The sequence below is a fragment of the Ascaphus truei genome, chromosome 1 (genome assembly GCF_040206685.1).
Source record: "Ascaphus truei isolate aAscTru1 chromosome 1, aAscTru1.hap1, whole genome shotgun sequence".
Classification (NCBI taxonomy): Eukaryota; Metazoa; Chordata; class Amphibia; order Anura; family Ascaphidae; genus Ascaphus; species Ascaphus truei.
In genome coordinates, this window is record NC_134483.1 from 86,448,635 (window position 1) to 86,474,246 (window position 25,612).

The window sequence follows — 25,612 nt, forward strand, 5'->3', positions numbered from 1 at the left end:
GGATAGCCTTAAAGGCAAGGGTCAAGATCTTAAAATTAATGCTTTGCTCCACCGGGAGCCAGTGCAGATCTCGTAATACTGTCGAGATGTGGTCTCGCCTTGCTTGCTTTGACAGGCAGTGGCATTTTGCAGCAACTGCAGGGCTTTGATATTATGCTTTTGGAGACCCATCAGTAGAGAATTTGCAAAATCCACTCTGGAGAGGACCAAGGCCTGTGCTACTATCTGTAGATTGGTTTTTGAGAGACACTTTAATTTGTCTGTCGATGGATTTGGAAGTAACGTTTTTTTTCTTTCTTTTCACAATCTATGCAATATGAGGTTGATCAATGATGGTTTTGTCAATAATATCTCCAAGGCTTCTCACATTCTCTTTCCTTGGGATGGTGGAGTTATTGATTTTTAGATCGTTGAAGGCGTTCCTCATAGCATCTGTTTGGGCTTTAGGGCCTATCAGGACCAGCTCGGATTTAGAGGCATTAAGTTGTAGCCAATTCAATGTCATCCAATTAGAGATGTCACTAAGCAATTATTCAGACTGTTCACTGTGATAGGCTCATTTAAGATGCCCAATATCAACTGGATATCATTCACGTACTGATGGTACTGAATTTGTTTTAGACGAATAATGTCAACAAGGTGTTTCACATATATATATTGAATAGAACCCTGAGGGACGCCACAAATCAGCAGGATTGTGTTTGAGGAATACTTTTTGAGTTTGATTGTCTCACTACGGTCATTAAGAAAGAACCAGTCTAGCACTTTACCTCTCAACCCAACATCCGATTTTAGGTCTGGTCAGCAAAAGTGTGATCGATTTATTTTGAAAGCCGTGCTCGGGTCGAAGTATCAGAGCATCGGCGCCCCTTTGTATACTGTGTTAAGGAGAAAGTCGGTGACACCTAGTGGGGTCGTCTCAGTGCTGTAATGGTTTCAAAATCCAGATTTGTGGGAGTCCAACAGATTAAATCAGGTTAGGTGGTTCACGAACTGTTTTAGGGCTACATTTTCAATGATTTTAGCAAAAAATTGAATATTAGAAACTGGTCGTTTTGTTATCTGTTTTAAGTGGATCGATGCAGGGTTTCTTTAATAAAAGTGAAATAAATGCTTCCTTTAGTGAGGTTAGTAAAAAGCCAGAAGACAAAGAAAAGTTTGCAATTTTGAGAATAAATGGGGCCAGATCTAACATAGCTTCCTTTATTAGCCAGACCGGTCGGACAAGGATCCCCTGGACAGCTAGATGGTTTGACCCCTCTGATCGTGACAAGGAGCTCGTCCATAGTGATAAATTGGAAGGTGCTCCATGTAGCTTTAGTCGGTTCGACTGGAAATATCAGGTTTTTGAATTGACAGTTGTGTGACTAACATTTGATTCCGAATTTTTGAGACTTTGGAAAAGAAAGCCTGTTGAAAAGTATGTGGTGGAATTTCTACAGGACTTGAGGTTTTGCTTAACAGGCCGGCTCAAGTAAAGAGTCGACTACTGTGAACTGTTTTAAAACCAGAGACAGAACATAAAACACAGACAAAGCTCAGTTTTTAGCACATCCAGTGAGACTCATACACGGTACAGTGCCTAAATATATATGTATAAATATCTAATAAGTAAAATGGTCTTTTAGTTTGAAATTTTTGGCCAAAATTGTTGTAAGCCCCTGAGCCAACGCCAAGGCAGACCACATATCAGGGGTCCCTAACGCTAATATAAATTCTTAATAACCTGTGTAATAACAGGAAGAATGATTTATAGTAAATCTGTCAATATTAGTTGCAAAGTTCTGAGTCTGACTGAAGCTTTTATTAACCTGTACATTACCAGGAAAAGCACTCTGTATTAGAGATGTCACAGCCAAACTGCAAGCAGGCAAGTTCCCCTGAGTGGAAGATGCTATGGAGTGAGCCCATAACCATTTAAATGTGGGAGGGGGTGATCTTAAATTAGGAAGGAGGTTGCCACCCTCCAATCGGCCATGACTAGCTGGACAAGAATTGTAAAACATACTGGACACCTAACAAGCTCCTATTGAACCCCCAAAATGACCACAACATATATATAAGCATATGAGTGTCACAGAGGAGTGCTACTGAGCATGGCAATATATATTTTAAAACCAGAGACAGAACATAAAACACATTAGATATTTATACATATATATTTAGGCACTGTACCGTGTATGAGTCTCACTGGATGTGCTAAAAACTGAGCTTTGTCTGTGTTTTATGTTCTGTCTCTGGTTTTAAAATATATATTGCCATGCTCAGTAGCACTCCTCTGTGACACTCATATGCTTATATATATGTTGTGGTCATTTTGGGGGTTCAATAGGAGCTTGTTAGGTGTCCAGTATGTTTTACAATTCTTGTCCAGCTAGTCATGGCTGATTGGAGGGTGGCAACCTCCTTCCTAATTTAAGCTCACCCCCTCCCACATTTAAATGGTTATGGGCTCACTCCATAGCATCTTCCACTCAGGGGAACTTGCCTGCTTGCAGTTTGGCTGTGACATCTCTAATACAGAGTGCTTTTCCTGGTAATGTACAGGTTAATAAAAGCTTCAGTCAGACTCAGAACTTTGCAACTAATATTGACAGATTTACTATAAATCATTCTTCCTGTTATTACACAGGTTATTAAGAATTTATATTAGCGTTAGGGACCCCTGATATGTGGTCTGCCTTGGCGTTGGCTCAGGGGCTTACAACAATTTTGGCCAAAAATTTCAAACTAAAAGACCATTTTACTTATTAGATATTTATACATATATATTTAGGCACTGTACCGTGTATGAGTCTCACTGGATGTGCTAAAAACTGAGCTTTGTCTGTGTTTTATGTTCTGTCTCTGGTTTTAAAATATATATTGCCATGCTCAGTAGCACTCCTCTGTGACACTCATATGCTTATATATATGTTGTGGTCATTTTGGGGGTTCAATAGGAGCTTGTTAGGTGTCCAGTATGTTTTACAATTCTTGTCCAGCTAGTCATGGCTGATTGGAGGGTGGCAACCTCCTTCCTAATTTAAGCTCACCCCCTCCCACATTTAAATGGTTATGGGCTCACTCCATAGCATCTTCCACTCAGGGGAACTTGCCTGCTTGCAGTTTGGCTGTGACATCTCTAATACAGAGTGCTTTTCCTGGTAATGTACAGGTTAATAAAAGCTTCAGTCAGACTCAGAACTTTGCAACTAATATTGACAGATTTACTATAAATCATTCTTCCTGTTATTACACAGGTTATTAAGAATTTATATTAGCGTTAGGGACCCCTGATATGTGGTCTGCCTTGGCGTTGGCTCAGGGGCTTACAACAATTTTGGCCAAAAATTTCATACTAAAAGACCATTTTACTTATTAGATATTTATACATATATATTTAGGCACTGTACCGTGTATGAGTCTCACTGGATGTGCTAAAAACTGAGCTTTGTCTGTGTTTTATGTTCTGTCTCTGGTTTTAAAATATATATTGCCATGCTCAGTAGCACTCCTCTGTGACACTCATATGCTTATATATATGTTGTGGTCATTTTGGGGGTTCAATAGGAGCTTGTTAGGTGTCCAGTATGTTTTACTGTGAACTGTTCCCACAAATTATTACTGTAATTTTTAATCTGTGAGGCCAAATAATGTTTTTTGGCCTCTATAACGGCTTTGAAAATATTTTTCCTTTTAAAATATGTGCACTTTTTATGTTTCTATGTTGTTTTTCAGCCACCAAAATGTAAATTTCTACAGTCGCATTAGTTGCTCTTACTTGTCTGTCTTAATCATATGCTTCCTTGTGAAAAACTGGGCTGCTTTTTGTGTTAGAGAAATATTGGTTCAATTTGATGTTCTCTGGGCTTTTAGAAAATTGTGAATTGTTTTAAACATTAACAACTGCAGCTCTGAAAGTGGTCCTGCCTTCCGTCAATTGAGTGTGAGCCTGAAACCAAAGCAGTATAGAGTACAGTATACATATTTTGGGTTGTGTACTTTTTTTTAAAGCAGTAGTAGCTAGCATTGAGATATAGTGGAGCAGATACACCTATTGCTAAAAAGACAATATTTTGAGAGCATTATGTTTTTAATATTGCGTTAAGCTAAGTAACTGCTTGTAACTTGTTTGGTCCGCATATCCTAGAGTAACACGTTTTAGTAATTTATTCATATAAAGCTAGCAATTTGCTATATATCTTCCTCCTCCCCTCCACCCCCCCCCCCCCTCCGTTTCCGCTTATCCAAAGGGTATAGAGGAAAATAGAGTGGGACAAGGCAGAGGTGATAGTCATCTTACCTGATTGGCGAAGACGAACATGGTACGCTCAGGCGGTACGCATGGCATTAGACAGACCATAGAAACTACCACACATGCACAACCTTCTGGAGCACTGGCCAATAAAACACTGAAACTCGCAGAGATTGGCACTAGCAGCCTGGCGATTGAGCATTAGCAGTTGAAAGCAAAGGGCCTTTCGGAAAATTCAATTAAAACATTTATTCTTGCTAGAAAGTAGTAAACGTCCAAGGTATACTACCGGGTCTGGTTAAGATTCCTGCAATGGAGCAAGGAAAAAGATCAGAACTGCACTAACCTTCTGCAGTAACCCTTCTTCTGCAGTATTAGAGTTTCTCCAGGCAGATTTTGATAAAGGATTTGGCGTCGCTCCCTCAAGGTCCAAGAATTGACTTTTAACAGCACTGTTAGAAAGAGATGTGGCCAGTGAGAGGCTTGTTAACTGATTTTTACAAGTGGTAAACAGATTGAGACCTCAAATTCACAATGTACTACCTGCATGGGATCTATCGCTAGTCCTTCAAGCAATGGTAGAACCTCCATTTGACAACCTATCACTTACTATGGTAATGCAGAAGACTGTGTTCCTTATCACCATTACATCGGCGAGAAGAATGGGAGAATTGCAGGCATTATCCTGTAAGGAGCTGTTCCTTGTTGTACATCAGCACAAATTGTTCAAGGATCTGTGACCCATTTCCTACCTAAAGTAGTGTCTGTTTCATCGAAGTCTCGATTGTCCTGCCTTTCTTTGTTCCACAACCAAAGAATCCAAAGGAAGAACAGCTGCACAAGCTGGATTTGATGAGATATATGAAGCATGATATAAAGCGGGTGCAGGACTTCAGGAAGTTGTATAGACTCTTGGTCCTTCCACAAGGTACCAAAAAGGGGTAGGCCGCATCAAAGGCTATTATTGCTCATTGGATCACCACATGTGTCTGCGACATATACAATGGAAACTGGTTCCTGAAGGGTTGAGAGCTCACTCTCCCAGAGCAATGGCTACGTTGTGGGCTCTTGGAGCACAAGAATTTCTCTCGGGAGTTGTGTAAAGCAGCAGTGTGGTCATCTTTTCTTCACATTGATGATGCATTATAAGCTTGACATCCAGTCCTCGGGTGACGCAAGCTTTGAATGGAGGGTGTTACAAGCGGTGGTGCAATAAAATGTAAATAACATGATTACTGTTATCTGTGTTTGCCTTTTTCTCTCGATTATGACCTTATTTTTGTCACCCTCATTATGACTACTTGGGTATTTCCCATACGTGTCATCGCCATGAACGAGGAACGAGAAAAGACAAAATGTATTCCTTACCATCATTTTATTTATATTTTCAAAATGATCAAGAAATGATCAAAAAAGACACCCTAATGTTGCACTCTGCCTAATCATAAAATTGCCAGACACAACAATGTGTGTCAACCACTATACATGTCAAGTGCTCACGCCAGGGGGGAAAAAGGGAAAAGATATTGTATGACGAAAAACAATAAAATTTTATTTAAACTCTTCCATAATAAAATGTTCTAAAAAAGCAGCAGTATGCGTTTTATTGATGTACTAGGTTTCCAGACCCATGTGTAATGATTCAGTGTTCTAATGAGTATCACCTGTTAGTTAAACCTTGTGTGTCTAGGTATCAGGGTACAAATAATACTGAATAGTTTCGGGTCTAAAACACAATGCCTCTGCATAAATCATACATCAATAACTCTTACTCACAAAATGCAGTCAAACAGATCTTACTAACGGTTGTATATTTCAAAACTATCTTGCAGTGTGTATCCACACCCTCAATCCATATATATAGAAATCAGTGGTAATGTGTATTCACTCCCGCAATATCGTTGGTAAAATGAATTAGAAAGTGTGTAGTGTCGACACTCTAGAGTAGGCAGAATAGTTTGCACACTTTAAACCCAATGTGTATATATATATATTGTAGCCGTAAATGTGGCTGTTTAGGCATAAATGTTACTATCGTGTGTTCACCTTAGTCTGCAATATCAATACACTAAGGGTATAGTCAGAAAGACTTTTAGTTCGGTCATAATGTATTCATCTGAATCTTTAAATCATGACCAGGGCCGGTCATACATCTATGCCAGGGTAAGTATGGAGAGATACAATCGTGTTTCCGTTGCTGTTTGTCTATGCGGTGTTCAGCATACTCTGCTCTGTGTCGCGCTCCGACCTGGCTGACGTCATTAGTTGGAGCGTCGCCAGCTTGCCCGACAGCTGTTTCGCGCCGTAAACCGGCGCTTCATCAAGGGGCCGGTTTACGGCGCGAAACAGCTGTCGGGCAAGCTGGCGACGCTCCAACTAATGACGTCAGCCAGGTCGGAGCGCGACACAGAGCAGAGTATGCTGAACACCGCATAGACAAACAGCAACGGAAACACGGTTGTATCTCTCCATACTTACCCTGGCATAGATGTATGACCGGCCCTGGTCATGATTTAAAGATTCAGATGAATACATTATGACCGAACTAAAAGTCTTTCTGACTATACCCTTAGTGTATTGATATTGCAGACTAAGGTGAACACACGATAGTAACATTTATGCCTAAACAGCCACATTTACGGCTACAATATATATATATACACATTGGGTTTAAAGTGTGCAAACTATTCTGCCTACTCTAGAGTGTCGACACTACACACTTTCTAATTCATTTTACCAACGATATTGCGGGAGTGAATACACAGTACCACTGATTTCTATATATATGGATTGAGGGTGTGGATACACACTGCAAGATAGAGTTTTGAAATATACAACCGTTAGTAAGATCTGTTTGACTGCATTTTGCGAGTAAGAGTTATTGATGTATGATTTATGTAGAGGCATTGTGTCTTAGACCCGAAACTATTCAGTATTATTTGTACCCTGATACCTAGACACACAAGGTTTAACTAACAGGTGATACTCATTAGAACACTGAATCATTACACATGGATCTGGAAACCTAGTACATCAATAAAAAGCATACTGCTGCTATTTTAGAACATTTTATTATAGAAGAGTTTAAATAAAATGTTATTGTTTTTCGTCATACAATATCTTTTCCCTTTTTCCCCCCTGGCGTGAGCACTAGACATGTATAGTGGTTGACACACATTGTTGTGTCTGGCAATTTTATGATTAGGCAGAGTGCAACATTAGGGTGTCTTTTTTGATAATTTCTTGATCATTTTGAAAATATATATTCTTTACTCCCTATGCACCGCCACCCATTTACAATCATGAATATTAAGGTAGAGCTGATATGACACCCCCCCCCCCCCCTACCCCATCATTTTATTTACCGAGAATCTGTTCATGGCAGTGAGTATTTTACCTTCCCTACTATTAAGAGAACTTGTTTTTAGTTTGGGGAAATCCTAAGACTGTCTGTCTGTAGGTGAAAGGAAGAGCCTTTTAGTCTGATGGGCGGAGCTACCTATGTCATGATTTTACCCTTTCATCTGCCACGAGCATTTTTTTGTGATTTTAGAAAAAAATGAAAAATTGCAAGTTAGGAGAAAATATTAGTTATTTAATTTGCTTATTAAAGCAATGCCAAAATAATAAAACGCTAATCAGTGCCCACTTGCTTTCTAAGGTATCATACACTCGTCACTTTGCCCTCATAAGGACATGAAAACCATTCTTTGCTCAGGTGACTGCGAACAGGGAGCGAGCGCTGGCACTCATGCACGGTGACGTCACGCTCCCTGCTTAGCCGGGAGATTTGTGGCCGACTTGGTGCGCGTGTGGGTGGGGCACGGAGCTGGTTCGCCCTCATTGGGCGAACCGCTCATGTGACGCGCTTGCGGGTGACAAATTCAAATTTGCTTGCTCACGCTGGCCACACACATTGCCTCAATGTGTTTTATAGTGGCCAGCGTGAGCGCGCCCGCTCAGCGCCACTGAGGCCTAAGATGACAGAATGAGGAGCGACGCTAGGTCTCCTGGAGGCCGGCATGTGGCTTTGTCACTGGACTTGCATATCTGGGAGGTGGAAAGACAGAATGGCCTGCATGTGATTGTAATTGACTGACAAGTGGCAGGCTGCTGGTTCATGGCCTGATTTTAGCATTTTACTATTGACGTAGCAAGAAAGAAAATGTATTGCTCCAAAACACTACTGTGTATTGATGAAAAATCGATATTTGTTTTGTTGTTTAACTCTTAAAGCAAAATTGTTTTCAGGATTCTCTTAAGTATTCCAAATGCTTTTTCAGTCCACTCAAGATTTCTAATCCTTTTGTCTTACTGACAGGTTAGCCAAAGAAAAACTTATGTATGAAATAGAAGCCAAACAACAGGAAAATAAGGTTGAGAAAATGAAAAGTGACGGAGGAGATGAATATGTTATTAAAAAACAGGCACGTATTTATTTTTCTTTCTCAAATTATTTATTTATTTTTTAGTACAAATTGTTACAAAATGAACCTTATGTTTTTGATTTGTACCCAGTGTTTAAATTATTTGTGTCTTTTCTTATTTATTTTACTTTGTTTACTAGAATCCTTTGGGAGGGTGTCGGTATCGCAAAATTAAGCCGTTTAAACAAAAAGAAATTAAAAATGAAGAAATTAAAACACGAAAAGAATTGTGGCTTTGTTGCAAATGAGTGAGCTCTGTGTGCAGTAGGGAGTCTTCCCTGCTGTAACAAGCAACTTAAACAGAACCGAGACCTCTGGGAAGTACTTCTTCCGCGGTCAGAACGCATCTACCATGCCCTCCAAACCAAAAAAGACCCCCCTCCAGAAGGTTTCACAATTCTCTTAGGAAGAAACCGGTGAGACTGCTGTAACATAGCAGCTGAATCTACAACCCACTTACAAGCTACTCACTCCAAGGAAATTGCTCACTTTTTTGAGAACAAGTTAACTCTATCTTTGGCAGTTTGTAGGAAACTGAAAATCGATCTAGAAAAAATATTTGAATTAGAAACGTGCCTGAAGAGTTAAGCAATCATCAGCTTGACTCGTACCTTCCTCGTCCCGAACCTCATGGAGGAACCGTTGCAAACTGATAGAACACTGAAATTTGAGCAGTGATAAACCCAGAGACCTTTATTGTCTGACTCTACTATTTTCAGAGCAACGAAGAGATTCTGTGTGCCTCCAGATCTCGGGTAGATTTTGACGGATCCACTTTACAACCTTTTCCAGACCTAGCTCAGGCTACACTAGCCAGAATGCAGGAGTTTGCCTCATAACCGCTGTTTTACGGGAAAATTAGATTAACTACAGATGGGGTTTTCCCTGTAAAATGCTACAATCTCATACTGCTTCCATGGCATCACCTCGCCTAAGGGAGGGCAGGTCAGTCCTGGAATCATGGTCTTTGAGCTGACGACGCGGATACTGTATCCTGGAGTCCTGCTGAGGCCTCTCCTAAATCCCATGGTTCTTCCTGGTCAAATGTTGTTGCATTGTAAACAGAACATCACTTAAGATTCCTCTCAACTTTCCTAAATTAAGGTTTTTTTTTTTTTTTTTTAAATGACCTACCAGTTTTCCCGTGGCACCATTTGGTCTTTCCCCTGCTAAATAAGCCTCGCGCTAGATGTGTTGTGGACTGCTACTTTTTGATCTGCTCTCCCCTATGCAGAACTTTAGGCCCTCGACTCTTGATGGACTCGGTTTATCTGTTTTTTCATTCATCTAGGAGTTCTCTAATAGAGGGTTTTAGCTATCGTGACTCATCCAGTCATCTATGTCTAACCAAAATACCATGGAGGAAGGGTTTTGGCCTCAGCTGGACAACACATTCGTCTGCTGTTAACTTTGGGACTATTTTTGAGCACTTTATATAAGCCTTTTTATAATACTTTTTATATTTACTCACGGATCGGTTATGCTGGAGATAACCAAGGTTCCCTGGGGGAAGTTATGGTGGTTAAGTCACTTACTGTTTACCTTACCCCAGGCCTGCACAACACGCGGCCCGCCCGCACTCACTGTGCGGCCAGCGGCGCCTTCCCCCTCCTCCTTCCTCCCGAGTCCGCTCTTCCTACCGCCTATGGAGTCCGCTCTCCTCTCCCCCCTCCCCCCCGAGTCCTGTCTCCCTTCCGCTTCTGTTGTCCGCTCCACCCCCCCCCCTCCCAAGTCCTGTCTCCCTTCCGCCTCCGGAGTAAACCGCTTCTCCCCCAACCCCCCCGAATCCGCTCTTAGGACTGCAGGGTAGGAGCGCGCTCTAGCAGGCACGGAACGTTCCTGCAGTCCTGCCTGCTCTACCGCCGTGAGATGATGTGAGGTACAGGGGTGGGGGGGTTATTTGAGGTACAGGGGGGAGGGGGGTTATTTGAGGTACGGGGGGGGGGGTTATTTGAGGTACATGGGGGGGTTATTTGAGGTACATGGGGGGGTTATTTGAGGTACATGGGGGGGTTATTTGAGGTACATGGGGGGGTTATTTGAGCTACAGGGGGGGTTATTTGAGCTACAGGGGGGCTTGATGTGTGGTGCAGGGGGGCTTGATATGTGGTGCAGGGGGGCTTGATGTGTGGTGCAGGGGGGCTTGATGTGTGGTGCAGGGGGGCTTGATGTGTGGTGCAGGGGGGCTTGATGTGTGGTGCAGGGGGGCTTGATGTGTGGTGCAGGGGGGCTTGATGTGTGGTGCAGGGGGGCTTGATGTGTGGTGCAGGGGGGCTTGATGTGTGGTGCAGGGGGGCTTGATGTGTGGTGCAGGAGGGTTAATGTGTGGTGCAGGGGGGTTGATGTGAGGTGCAGGGGGGTTGATGTGAGGTGCAGGGGGGTTGATGTGAGGTGCTGGGGGGTTAATGTGAGGTGCTGGGGGGTTGATGTTAGATGCAGGGGGGGAGAGGGATGTGTGTGGTGTGCATGAGGCTATTGTGTGTTTTGTTGAGGGGGAGTATTGTGTGTGGGTGAGGGGGAGAGATGGGGGTATGAGGAGGAGAGATGGGGGTATGAGAGATAGATGGGGAGTTTCGCAAAGGTTGATGAGGGGTGCTATATGAAGATGATGATGATGGGTGCTGGGGGAGATATATTAAGATGATGGGGGATGCTGGGGGAGATATGATGATGGGTGCTGGGAGAGATTGATGATGAGGGATGCTGGGGGAGATATATGAAGATGAGGGGTGCTGGAGGAGAGATGATGATTTTACCCATGCGGCCCAAATCTGTTTTCCTTGGAGCAGTTCGGCCCTTCTCGCTTAACAAGTTGTGCAGGCCTGCCTTACCCCCTTTCGTTGCACTCTTAAAAATTATGTTCTGTTTCCTAATCTTCCGTTTTCCCCTGTTTTATTATTATTATTTTTTTTTAATGTTTCTCTACACTTGTCTTCAGCTAGCCTTTCCCAGGCTGTTGTTTTGTCACCTCTTTCCATAAACTTTATCTGTGGGAATTTTCCATGCAGCCAGAGTCCTTTTAGGCCTCCCAATATCTAGGTTTTAAGGCTCTAATTCTTCTCCCATTATGTTACACACTCATACCCCCAAATCCCCATCCTTTTGATTTGGGAGTAGGTGGTATGATACCTTTTATTGGACCAACAAGTAGTTATGTTAGAAGCTTTCGAATCTCTATGGGTCCTTCATCGGGTACGGCAGAAATACATAAACGGGGAATATTATATACAGTGTTGTAAGAGGGCTATCTGGTTGCAATGAATGTTGAGCGAAGGTGGGGCATCCCTCTTCCTCTCAACATCCATTGCAACCAGATATCCCTCTTGCAACACTGTATATAATAATTTCTGTATTTGTCATACTAGCTTTCAAACACCTCCGGATTCTTTATCAGGTGAATATCAACTACTTGTCAGTCGAATAAAAGGTGATCATACCACCTACTTTCTCCCCCTCCTTTATTTTACTACATGGAAGGAAGGACTAAGACGAATACCCACCCTTCTTTGTCAGACTTTTGATTTTTACTCTCATTGCCATTGGATAATCCTATGTGTTTCCCCCTCCTTCCCCCTGACAATGAGATCTTATCCATTTAGTTGTGTTTTCAATATTCTACCCTGTATGTATGTAAAATCCTCAACATTCTTTGATTTAAAAAATGCCATTTAATGTCTCACAAAATACAAAAGGTTTTTTTTTTTTTTTAATTACTACAAAGTGGCGACTAGCCCTAGACGAGGTTAAGAGATTACACGGAGACATGGCTTTCTTTCAGCAAACCTACTTTACGAAAAGGGATCAACATCTCCTTTTTTGCAAACGATAACCACATTTTTAATCTCATCAAACAATAAAAATATTTTAGCAGTTCTTCGCAATTGATCACAAAGATAGTTGAGGCAGATTCCTCTTTGTGGGAACCTTTAACTAAACAATCGTTAATGTTTATGCTCCTAACAATACATATATTTTTTGAAAATTTGATTAAAAAGTTTGAAAGTGTGCAACTTGGAATGTAGATACTAGAATGTGACATTAATTCAGTTTTTAACCCATCCTTGGACAAATCAACCCCTTAATCTCTATCAATCACGGTGGTGTATACTTGATCATCTTTTTGTTGCTATAGCAATCATTTGGAAAGTCACATCCACTTCCCCTTTTGAAACAGGCTCTCGCACATAACTTTTGTAGCTCTGCCCTTTGACAACAAAGTATCACAAACAGATATGTTATGGTTCTTCCAGCATTGCCAAGCTGAGAGCTGTAACAATGTGTTCTACCTATTAATATAATGTTACATTGCTGCTGCAGAATTTCATACTGTAGCGTAGCACACAGTCAGAAGGCGGCCATTTCGATAGCCCCACACAGCAGGATATTGGTCGATCGATCACATGAGAACGGATCAGTCGGTAGCTTAGGTAATTATTTCTTATTAAAGCTACTCGCATGCATATAGTAAAACAGAAAAACAAAAAAAGTGAATGCAGGACTTTGCTGCTTTAATTGAGTATTAATCAACCAAACCTGACACAAGAACAGAAATTTCAGAGGAGATCCACCATTTAAAAAAAAAATTCTAACTATTCTCCAAACATCCCACATTCTATCATCTGGGAAGCTCACAATGCTGTAGTCCGAGGCAAATTTATTGCACTCTCTTCCTGGAAAAAGAAAATAGGAAACAAATTGAAAAATTTACAAAAAATTTAGAACGAGTCAATTAATAAATTTACCCCGAAAACTCTAATTTCTAGTCAAATTGTAGAAGCCAGAGGACAATTCAGAACCAATTGTTGGTTTATAATTCTGAGAAAGCTATGCGCTGGATGATAAAAGTAATAAGGTTGAGAGAATGTTGGCAAACAAACTGAAATCTAAAGAGATTAATTCCAGAATGTTATAGTATTTGTTTGAAGAATGGCACAATGTTATACACCCTAAATTTATTTGCCACGAGTTTTGAGACTTCTCTGCATTTCTGTGCAGTCTGTCTTTCCTCAAAGTCCTGTTTATCTACCACTATTGGATCCTTTCTTTCCAAATTCAATCGCCCTAAAATTTCTCATGAAAACATCATATCCTTAAAATTTCCAATGACTTCCCTGGAAATATCCGAGGCAATTGATATTTTTTTAAATTTTTTTTTAACCTTTTATTATAAGAATTTTGCCATCATTCTTATTCCCCAACTCCTATATTGTTCAATGACCATTCCCTCGGGTCAGTCCCCTTCAAAATCTATGCTCCAGGCATCCATAGTAGTAAGACCGGTAAGCTGTCCTAACTACAGACATTCTCCTCCCCCAACCCCCATATCCTTACTAAATACAGACATATCCAAACACAAGGAGTGGAAAAGGGGAAGTGGAGGGGGAAGGAATACCCTCGCTACTGCTTGCTGGATGTGGCTATGTGGAGGTGCTACTATCAGGGGTAATGTCAAATAGAAAAAACAGAGAGAGGTAGAACCCCAAGGAGAGCACTCTACCAATGTGTAGCCAAAATGTATCAGAACCTAGTAAGGTGGGTGAGTAATGAATTAATTAAAACCAGAAACTTTAATTGAGTCTTAACTCTAAATATAAAATAATATGGGGAACACTATAGGTCACGTAAAATACTAATGATAGCCAGTGTACAGTGAATTAATATTAAAAATGAGCAAAGCAGACCACAATAATCTCTGTACTGTAAACCCAGAGTCTGGGATATGGCCGCACGATAACACTAGTGGTGTAGAGTAGATCCAAAGGATGGTTATAGGTCAAAACAGGTAACGGTAAGTGTCTAGTTTGTACTATGTCGTATGGCATAAATCAGCATGTCGATATCAACGCTGACTGTAGCAGTATACAGGTATAGCTGGTTACTTGTACAGGTTAGTGGTATTGTACCTATATCAGTAACACAGCCCACAGAGTCAGTTATCTGTGTAAACAATGCCAAAAAGCCGTGCCTGTTTATGGTGGTTCTCTGTATGTATAAGCCACCTGGTGTTAGTGCGGTGCGTGAGTGTTGTACACACACATACACGTAGCAGTATACAGGTATAGCTGGTTACTTGTACAGGTTGGTGGTATTGTACCTATATCAGTAACACAGCACACAGTCAGTTTATCTGTGTAATTAATGCCAAAAGCCATGCCTGTTGGTGGTGGATCTCTATGTACAAAAACCACTGATGTTAGTATGGTGCGTGAGTATTGTACACACAAGTTAGTGGTATTGTGCCTATATCGGTAACACAGCCCACAGTCAGTTATCTGTGTAAACAATGCCAAAAGCCGTGCCTGTTCATGGTGGTTCTCTATATGTATAAGCCACTTGGTGTTAGTGCGGTGCATGAGTGTTGTACACACACATACACACCATATCAGTGTCAGTATTAATCTAAAACAGTGCACAAGTAGTGCCTGTTAACATGGATTGTGGTAGATTCGCGAAATTCATACACTCACACACATGTCAGAGAAAATATTGACTGAATCAGTATTAATCTAAAACAGTGCACAAGTAGTGCCTGTTAACATGGAGTGGAATCACGCAATGCTTTGCTCATAACACACCAGACATACCTCCTATGTGGGGGGCTGGGCGCCTTTGGCAGCATGCCAGGAGCTCTCTAGTATCAGCCTCGGTGCGTCTGGTGATAGCTAAAAGTTAAGTTGATACCATCGGTAGCACAGCCATGCAGCTGAAGCTACTGGGTGCAGGAGGCGCTCCGACCGCCAGCGCATATCCCGCCCCTTTGACGCGATGACGTCATAACCTACCGACGTACGTGCCGTACGTTTCACTCGTACTGCTTTCTCAAGGCTGGGGAAAGCAGTACAAGTGAAACGTACGGCACGTACGTCGGTAGGTTATGACGTCATCGCGTCAAAGGGGCGGGATATGCGCTGGCGGTCGGAGCGCCTCCTGCACCCAGTAGCTTCAGCTGCATGGCTGTGCTACCGATTGTATCAACTTAACTTTTAGCTATCACCAGACGCACCGAGGCTGATACTAGAGAGCTCCTGGCATGCTGCCAAAGGCGCCCAGCCCCCCACATAGGAGGTATGTCTGGTGTGTTATGAGCAAAGCATTGCGTGATTCCACTCCATGTTAACAGGCACTACTTGTGCACTGTTTTAGATTAATACTGATTCAGTCAATATATTCTCTGACATGTGTGTGAGTGTATGAATTTCGCGAATCTACCACAATCCATGTTAACAGGCACTACTTGTGCACTGTTTTAGATTAATACTGACACTGATATGGTGTGTGTGTACAACACTCACGCACCGCACTAACACCAGGTGGCTTATACATACAGAGAACCACCATAAACAGGCACGGCTTTTTGGCATTGTTTACACAGATAACTGACTCTGTGGGCTGTGCTAGCGATATAGGTACAATACCACTAACTTGTGTGTACAATACTCACGCACCATACTAACATCAAGTGGCTTTTGTACATAGAGATCCACCACCAACAGGCACGGCTTTTGGCATTATTTACACAGATAACTGACTCTGTGTGCTGTGTTACTGATATAGGTACAATACCACTAACCTGTACAAGTAACCAGCTATACCTGTATACTGCTACAGTCAGCGTTGATATCGACATGCTGATTTATGCCATACGACATAGTACAAACTAGACACTTACCGTTACCTGTTTTGACCTATAACCATCCTTTGGATCTACTCTACACCACTAGTGTTATCGTGCGGCCATATCCCAGACTCTGGGTTTACAGTACAGAGATTATTGTGGTCTGCTTTGCTCATTTTTAATATTAATTCACTGTACACTGGCTATCATTAGTATTTTACTTGACCTATAGTGTTCCCCATATTATTTTATATTTAGAGTTAAGACTCAATTAAAGTTTCTGGTTTTAATTAATTCATTACTCACCCACCTTACTAGGTTCTGATACATTTTGGCTACACATTGGTAGAGTGCTCTCCTTGGGGTTCTACCTCTCTCTGTTTTTTCTAAATACAGACATAAAACTATATGCTAAGATTATCGCAAACAGATTTAACTAAATCTTGCTGATTCATCCCCATCAGGTGGGCTTTATCAAGAAGAGGCAAGTCTTAGACAACACTAGGCGTATCATCAGTCTCCTTCATATTGCAAAACATTTAAATTCACCAGGGTCCCAGTTATCCGTACATGCAGAAAATGAATTTGACCGCTTTAACTGGCAATTCATGTTTTCTACTGTAGCAAAGATGGGGCACGGCAATAAATTCAGAGAGTATTAGGACTCTTTACGGCTCCCGTCAGGACCAATGTAAAAAATTCACCCCCCTTCTCTATAATGGACTCGCCACAGGGTCCCCCTTTCCCCTGTTCTTTTTGCAATATCTATTGAGCCATTGGCATGTTTTATTAGGAGTGATCCCAATGCCTCCAAGTAAGAAATCGGGAGTTTAAAATTGTAATTTTATCTCTCCAATCCCCTAATTTATTTAAAATACCGGGTTAATTTGGCCACTTATAGAATTGATTATTTTGTACTCTCTCTGTTGCTTTTAACCTAAATTTACTTGAACAAACAGGCTTATTCAAATACATTTTGATTTTTAATGGGACTACCAGCAGACCAAATATCTTGGATTTCAGCTTGCAAAAGATGACTCCTCCCTATACAATTCTAATTATACCCCACTTTTTAAACCGTTATCTAGAGATTTAGCCAGTTGGGATCCCTATCCAATTTGTTTATTATTATTTTTAGTACAGAATGAGCAAATGTATCAACATACCCTTTACCCATATATTTCTACAGCTATATATGCATGTAATGTTGCACATGACACATTCCCTTTCTGTAAAAAGCTCAATTTATTCATTATTACACACCTACTCTGCCACTACATAAAAAATATGAATACTGCAATACAGCTGAAGAGTGGATAAAGGGAAGAAATATCAGGTGTGCATGGTAATAATACACAATCAAATACATTGTTTTGGACCAGCAGAAGGCAAGCCAATAACGCCAACAGTGAGAAAAATACAGCAAACAGGTCAGAAAATAACTGCTGCTTCAATTTGCTGTTGCCTTAATTGGTGGTCGAATTCAAACCTTTTCTTTCTGCTTCATGTATTCCAATTGCCAGGGAATGCCCAGTATGCAGCAGAGCACCGATGGCAGCAGCAAGTTTGGCTTTGCCTTGAGTGGCAACAAAAATCGCTGCTCTTCCCTCCATCTGTTTTCCAGTTTGGCATGTTAAAAGTTGAACAAGATTTGGACAGGAGGATTGGTATTTCTTTGCGCGGTGGCTCAAATATGAAGCACAATATGGCAATTGAAAGGTGATTTCTGGCATGTCCTCAAGTGTGCATGTTGGCACCATGGATTAAAAGTGGCACATACTGCGTAAAAATATACATGTGATATATTTGCATGCGCACACGCATCTAAATATATCAATCCAGACACTGTCCCACAATCGTCACACATTCTCTGTTCAATTGGTCAGGAATGGACGCGTCTCCTGCTCATCTGCAATCATTTGGTCAACGGGTACGTGTTGCTCGTCCTTTAGAGCTTGTATCAACTACAATTTAACTTTATTTTTTTGTTTCAAATGTTGTATTTTTTTTTTTAATTAGTCACCAACCAAGCCAGTTAATTGTAAAGCCTATGTTTATTATACTCTTAATGTAGGTATGTAAATTATACAAGGTATGCTAAAACCAGCCTAGTGTAGAACCTGACCGTTCTCTTAACTGTTCCTCCAGGGAGTAGATGCAGATAATGTATAAATAACAAAATTGTGTACCAAGGAAATCATTTGAGTACTTGCAACATCTCCTTTTCCACCATTTGGATAAGATTTCAAAATGTCAATACTACATTTGAATGGTTATTTTCTGTTTGCTTCTCTGATGCATTAACTAGTTTGTTCATCCTGAATAATTGTATATTAATATACCTATAACCTTTTTAATTTAAACGTCTGAAGAGATTTGGTATGTGGATTGCATTTTTTTTAAAATTATATATGTATAATTTATTTATATTTTTTTAAACCCTGGGATTTGCACAAAACTGTGTACTCCTTTAAGAGTCTGTAGACGGGGGAAAAAATGTGTACACACCTCGGGGTGCCCAGTAATTTTACTCCAACCGCATGGTGAGAATTTCATCTCTCCCAAAATGAAGTGCGGGGATAAGTAATAACTTTTTATGCATGATAAGCATCAAAATACAAACCTGCTGGTTTCTGCTTTTCATTTTCTTTACCTCTCTCTTTCACTTAGAATCTCCTGCAGTGGCCTCACAATATGATCAATATACTCTTAACTTTTTTGTCATGCAGTAATTATCTCACTGTGTTATTATCTGAGTGCAGTATTACTTTATCACCCAAAGCATGCAGAAGATTGTTATACAACCAGCTGATCCCATTCTAGATGCTGCCTAAAAAACTGCTTTTTTCCATCAAAGTCCAATGGAAAACATATGATTGTTTCTTTAATTGGTCAAATATGAAGGGATTGTCGATTTTTTTGCAGCACATTTTTGTAATAAACTGTTTTTTGTTCATAATAGTGTACTGAACACAACATTATTGATTTGAAGTAGAAAGTGGTCAATTTATTTAAAGCCCTTTCATGGTTTCAAGGTAAAAATATAAAAATAATTTTAATACTGATGCTTACTGGGTCCAGGTTTACAGATGCAGTTCATCTGATCCTGATTTTTAATCAAACTTTCAATAGGAACGAAACATATATTACTTTGAGAAATTAATTGGGAAAAATTATTTCATTAAAAAAATAATAAAAATATATACGCACACTATAGCTCTCATCTTTATATGTTTACAGTATACTGTATTTGATATAAATGTTTCCTTTCAGATTGAGGTACTGCAGGAATCCCGCATGATGATCCCAGATTGCCACCGAAGATTAGAAGCAGCTCATACAGACCTTACACAACTCTTAGTAAGTGTTGGACACCTTGGATAAGATTAGTAGGGAACTGAAAGCTTTAATGGGTAGTGATGTGCTACTTTTTGATTAGTTATTTTATGCTTACTTCTGTCACTCATGGAGGCTAGTCTATCTGGTTCCTTCCATGTGCCAAATCTTCATGTGCTTGTGACTCTTAACACTTTCAACACAGTAATTTAGTATATTGAAGGAAATCAGATTATGGGTCCATCAGCCTTTGTGCTCATGTTATGCTAATGAAGGTTTAAAAACAAAAAAAAACCACCTGCCTAGGAACCAAATGAATAAGACGCCAAAAATGCCTTCCAGATTGTCCAATATGAATGATTTGGTTGTGCTCTATTCTTTTCCGAATCATTTGGGAGATGAGACCACAATCTGGTTTGAAAAAAGGAGTCCACCCTTGTAATATGGGTTCATGGTATCGCCTTATCTCCTTCCAAAACCAATAGAAATGCCCACTCTATTTCTAGAGTTTAGTTTATCCCTCCACTACAGACAGAGGTGAGGCATATTTAGAAATCTTCCAAGGTTTTCTGATCTTACAGTGCAGTAAATTGCCAATAACTAGACCATAGTGTAAGTTGTATTTATAAGGAGTTACCACCTTATCTTCATATGTATCCTTACACGTTCTACCATGTCAAACGCAGGAAGGGATTCTCACGGTTTTGTACAATTTGTTTTCTGTGTTTGTTTCTCAAGGCCACTGTTTTAGCTGGAGCTCATTTTAAATGTGTTCTGATGGGGTAGCTGTAAAGATATTGAACAAAATATGGTGCAGAATTAATATGATATATGCATTTTACTTCACATTTCTTCTGTAATTTCTGTTTAAATATTTGAAATTTAGTTTTTTATGTGGGGTTAGAAACGCCTTCCTTATAGTTTTTAGCATGTGCTAAATTATGTAAATTCTGTTTACTGGCATTGGAAATATAAACCTGGTAGCCTGGTTACAAAAAGCAGTACATTAATAGAGTAGTGGTTTAGTTAAGGGGAAAGCTTGGGGGTCATACCTGAGCAAGGAGTACTGCTGCAATCCCAGAGACCGTGCTCAATGAAGAGTTCTAAAGTAGGTAACCAGTGCAGATTTTTAGGAACCCTTGTACCATCCACTCGCCCTGCCCCCCACCCAAAAAAAATCACTTTAATATTCCCCCAATATTTAAACCTATGGATAATTCCACAGTAAGTTATGTTAAGTAAAAATAAACTACTTTGAACAGATCTGTTTTAACGAAGTAATAAAACTGCATCACTTGCAGACAGGGAGTCAAAGTGTTACATGGGATATTACGCCTGTTCTGGAGTTAATTGCCTTTGATATTGAAGGGTAGTAACTGCTAGATTGGGTGATGACTTTGACTCCTGGTTATAGGGGTGAATACTTGGCAAAACATGTATTTGTCGGGTCATTCGATATAAAGGTCCCAAAAATTAACCATGATTTTTTTTTTTTTTTAAATGATCCTTAATTTTAATATTTCATATGGTTTTACCACCCACTTTTTTATTTTATTTATTTTTTTAACACTAGCTATATTTAACAAAATAAAAAGTACTTAAATGGCTGATGGAGAACACTTTTAAAGGTAATAATACTGTACATTTGAATCAACCAAAATAAGTTCTTCATAGATATTTTGTGCATGATGGAGAAAAAATTTACTTTTTGAAAGCACATATGCAAATGTAACCTATAAAGTACTGTAGTGTTTGGCCATTACAAGGTGTCGTTGCCTACAGAAGGATTGGGTTGTAGAGGTATTTTGGTTGTTTTTGCTATTTTGTTTGAAAATTACATTTAAATACTTTATTCTAATTTTAGGAGAATGAACCTGACTTGGAAGAAGCACAGGAATATAAAGAGGCACGTGCCATGTTGGACTCTGTGAAATTAGAGCCATGAATGCTATCCAGCCCTTTGTTTTTATGCGTTAACACCATTCTGCAAACATTTGTTTGACTATTTGGAAAAACCTGACCTTTTCTGAGTAAGTTAACATAGTATAAAAACATCAAGATTCCCATTATGTAATTGCAATGATGGGACAAATAAAGGCCTTTGCACAGATGTATAGTTGTGTACTTATTCTTATGTAACCAAAGAAAACTCTTAAACAACTTTGTTTTTCAATTGGTGAAAAGTTCGTTATCAGTGTACCTTTTTGTTGTAATCCCTGATGTCATTTTGCCTTTGGTTGATGGCAAAAGATCTGCTTTTGAGGTAAATTACATATTTAACATCACTACATTTTAGTTACATAGTAGATGAGGTTGAAAAAATACGTATCTGTCCATCGAGTTCAACCTATGCTAAATTTAGAGGACAGATACTTGTCCTATATTTGTATTTATAGTATAGTGATCGAGAGGCAGGCAAATTGGATTTCTCCTTTGGTCAATATCCTTCCCACGTTTTGGTATATTCCGGTATACTTTTCCTTTGTAGAAAGATGTCCAAACTTTCTTGAATATATCTATTGTCCACAGTCTCCATGGATAATGAATTGCACATTTGAATTGCCCTTACTGTAAAGAATCCTTTGCTGCTGGTGAAATCTCATTTTGTCCAAACTTAAAGTATGGCCCATGTCATTTCTACTGCCCTTGGGATGAATACTGTACTTCTTTTCAATGTTTCTTGTATTGACTCTGAATATATTTGTAGAAAAGTTATCATATCCCCTTAGACGCCTCTTTTCTAATGTAAACAAATCTAATTTGGCTAGCCTCGCCTCAGAAGTCAGATCCTCCGTACTAATTTGCTGGTTCTTCTAATTCCATAATTTATTATTTATGGAGATGTGTGGTCTTACAAATGATTTATACAGTCGCATAATTATGCTTTTTCCCTTCCTTCAGTTCCCTATTTTTATGCACGATAAGATCTTGTTTGCCTTTGCAGCCTGACATTGAGCACTATTGCTAAGCCTGCTGTCTACAAGCACTAATAAAACCTTCAAGGATTGACCTAATTTTGTCTCATTTAATTTGTAAGTAGTCTGTTTATTCTTGCTTCCCACGTGCAAAGAAATATAAAATAAAAAAAAAACTCAATATTGAGGTGATAGTACAGCTGCATGACTGTCACTATCACTATCACCTGTAGCCTCACTGAGAAGGATTTGAGAAATCAAGAATGTGCAATCACAATGGTTAATACTTTTAATAGCCTTGTATACCTGGGTACAGAGTTCATGTAATTACTGTCTAACAAACCAGTCTGGACTTTTGGCTGCGACCAATTTGGCACCGCTGGGACAACTCACCCCCGTCGCCCGACATATTTAAATGTTCTGCGGTGTGCCCGTCCGTTCCCTCGTCCGATAACGCCATTTTTAACTGACACTACCTTTTTGAAATGTCCTGAGTTGCTGCTGGCAACCGCCACCATTTTTAAATGTTCTTTTCTCGCCCCTTTCAATGTCCTGATGTCCTAAGGTGCACCTGATGATCCTGTCCAATGCTGCCATTTCTAGTGTGCTCCCGTTCAAAGTCGTTATTAAATGTTATGTAGCATGCCGACACCAAAATCAGACGCCATCTCTACATTTCCTGTGCGCTGTCGCATTTACAAAATGTCGCTTTCCCGCGTGCAGCACACATTAAATTTCCTGTGCGAAATGAGTAGCAGCATGTTAATTTCCCCACCACCAATTTCCCAAACTTCAACTTTTTCCGCACAAAAGGAAGTTGAACAAATGAATCTCCATTTCCTTGCAATAAGGGTAGTGGGGCAGGAGAGACAATAGGGGCAGGGGCATTTGACAATTTAACTATAATTCATTACATTAATATAGGTATAGTTTAACTTCATCAAATTCAAGTCATGAAATGCGGTCACTATACAACAGGGTCCTCAACAGAGAAGACACGGCCAACAGCCACGTGGAGGAGTACAAGCTGAATTAGGAATGGCTCATCCAACAATATGGAAAATCTTAGATGGCCTCAAAAGTTCAACATGTGCATACTGTCCCAGAACCGATTCCTGAGGCACTCCACTCACAACTTTATCCGAACCTGAGAAGGTTTCATTTATCCACCTCAGAGTATCCCAGTTATTTGGGATGATAGGCACTCACTTGTAAATTCACATCTCCTGCTAGTCTCTGAGACCAAGACTAGCTATGAACCAAAAATAATCTGTGGTGCTCTGATCGGGATCAGTTTACATACTTTCCTGGCCTCCATTTGAAATTATGGAAGACTTGATGCCGACCAATAAGTGAAGAGATTGTCTTTGCTGGCCAATCGGAAACAGTGCTTGCCTGAGCTGGATCATTCAGGGCCATGGGAGGTGACGATGCTTTAGGACAGCCCACAGAGGTGGGTTTAAGGAGAGTGGGAAATTCAAATTGACCAATGGAAATTGAGCCAGGCACCTCGGAGTTGGGGATGAATAATGGCTCCGCTTTAGGAATACATGTTCCCCCGACCTGAGTCCACACACCTCACCCAACCCAAATTAGCTTTTAGACGAAAACTTCATTGTGTGCTGGCCGGACTGAGTAGATTACCAGCCCCCCCACACAATGGAGCCTTACAAATCACATACACAGAATAGACTTTTCATGGGGGAAAACATACTATACACAGCCATTTTGGCTACATTACGATGGACATATGAGCCTATACTTACGACCCCATCTTGATGGGTAGGGGCATACTTGAAAACGAGAGGTAACTCTAAATGTATTACTTCCTGGTAAAATATTATATAAATAAATAAACCATGGAGCGTAACCTTTAATATGCTTGCCAGGCTGTCCCTACTGTCACATGCAACTTCATTGCCCTGCTTTATAGAAATACCTCCATAAAGAAACTAATAAGGTTTGACAGAACCTGTCCTTCATAAATCAATGCTGACTTTTACTAAAAATTTAGTTATTTATTCGGTATTCCTAATTACTATTCCATACTAAACCTTCAAATAGCTTACCCACTATTGATGTCAAGCTTGCAGGTCTGTAATTCTTGTTGGGATCTAGTTGGCTTTTTTTTTTAAATATAGGCACCATGTCTGCTTAATACCAATTTTGTGGTACTGTGCCTGTTGAAATGGAGTCTTAGTACTGAACTTAGGTCCCTAAGGGCCCTTGAGTGCATGCTAGTGGGGCCTGGTGCTTTAGTTACCTTAATTTTATCAAGCCACCTTTGCACTTCTTCCTCACCAGTTGTTTGTTAATATAGAGTTTGTGGCTTCCTCCTGTTGGAATATGTTTGCAATTGACTCCTCCTTGGTAAATACAGAGGCAAATCATTTATTTAATACCCTTGTCTTCTCCTTATCTCCAATAATTTGCGTGCCCATCTCGCAATGAAAAGGATCCTAGATTCTCTTTTCTAATCTTTTTGTTAATGTACGTGAATACATTTTTAGGGTTGATCTTACTTTCTATTGCAATCATTTTTTCGTTGTCAATTCTTGCTAATCAAATTGCCCCTTTGTAGCTTTTGTTGCATTCTTTATCATTCTGATATGATGCCTCTGTCCCTTGCAACTTTAAGAATCTAAATACCTGCCTCTTTCTTTCCCTGCATGTTTATTTAGCCATATTGGTTTATTTTATATTTATTTGTTATTTTATATTGGTTTATTTTATATTTATTACCCAAGAGTATACACTGATAAGTACACTTATCTAATAATGGTTTAAATACTGCCCATTTATCTTGAAAAAGATATCTATCTTTTACCTTCAAAAATGTCTTCCCAATTTATTACATGTAGATTATTGCTTAGTTTATTAAAATCTGCCTTTCTAAAATGTAGTCTTTTTTTTTTTTTAGCCCGTATAATAAATTTTTTGATAATGTATTTGAAATGAGATCGTGTTATGATCACGGTTTCCCAAATGCTCCTGGTTTTGAATATTTGCTATCACTTCTGCATTGTTTGATATTACAAAATCCATCAATGCCCCTCTCCCAGTTGGTTCCTCAATAATTTGG

At 39.9% G+C, this 25,612-nt stretch overlaps 1 protein-coding gene across 1 annotated transcript in view; it reads left to right on the top strand.

Moving 5' to 3' along the window:
- Window positions 1-21,725, top strand: part of TBCA (tubulin folding cofactor A) — a 64,882-nt gene extending 43,157 nt beyond the window's left edge. The window contains exons 2-4 of the mRNA XM_075591072.1: window positions 8,559-8,664; window positions 19,553-19,639; window positions 21,480-21,725. Of these exons, the coding sequence (XP_075447187.1) occupies window positions 8,559-8,664; window positions 19,553-19,639; window positions 21,480-21,560 (274 nt within the window). The 3' untranslated portion in view covers window positions 21,561-21,725. The remainder of the gene's footprint in view (window positions 1-8,558; window positions 8,665-19,552; window positions 19,640-21,479) is intronic.
- Window positions 21,726-25,612: the final 3,887 nt, after the last annotated feature.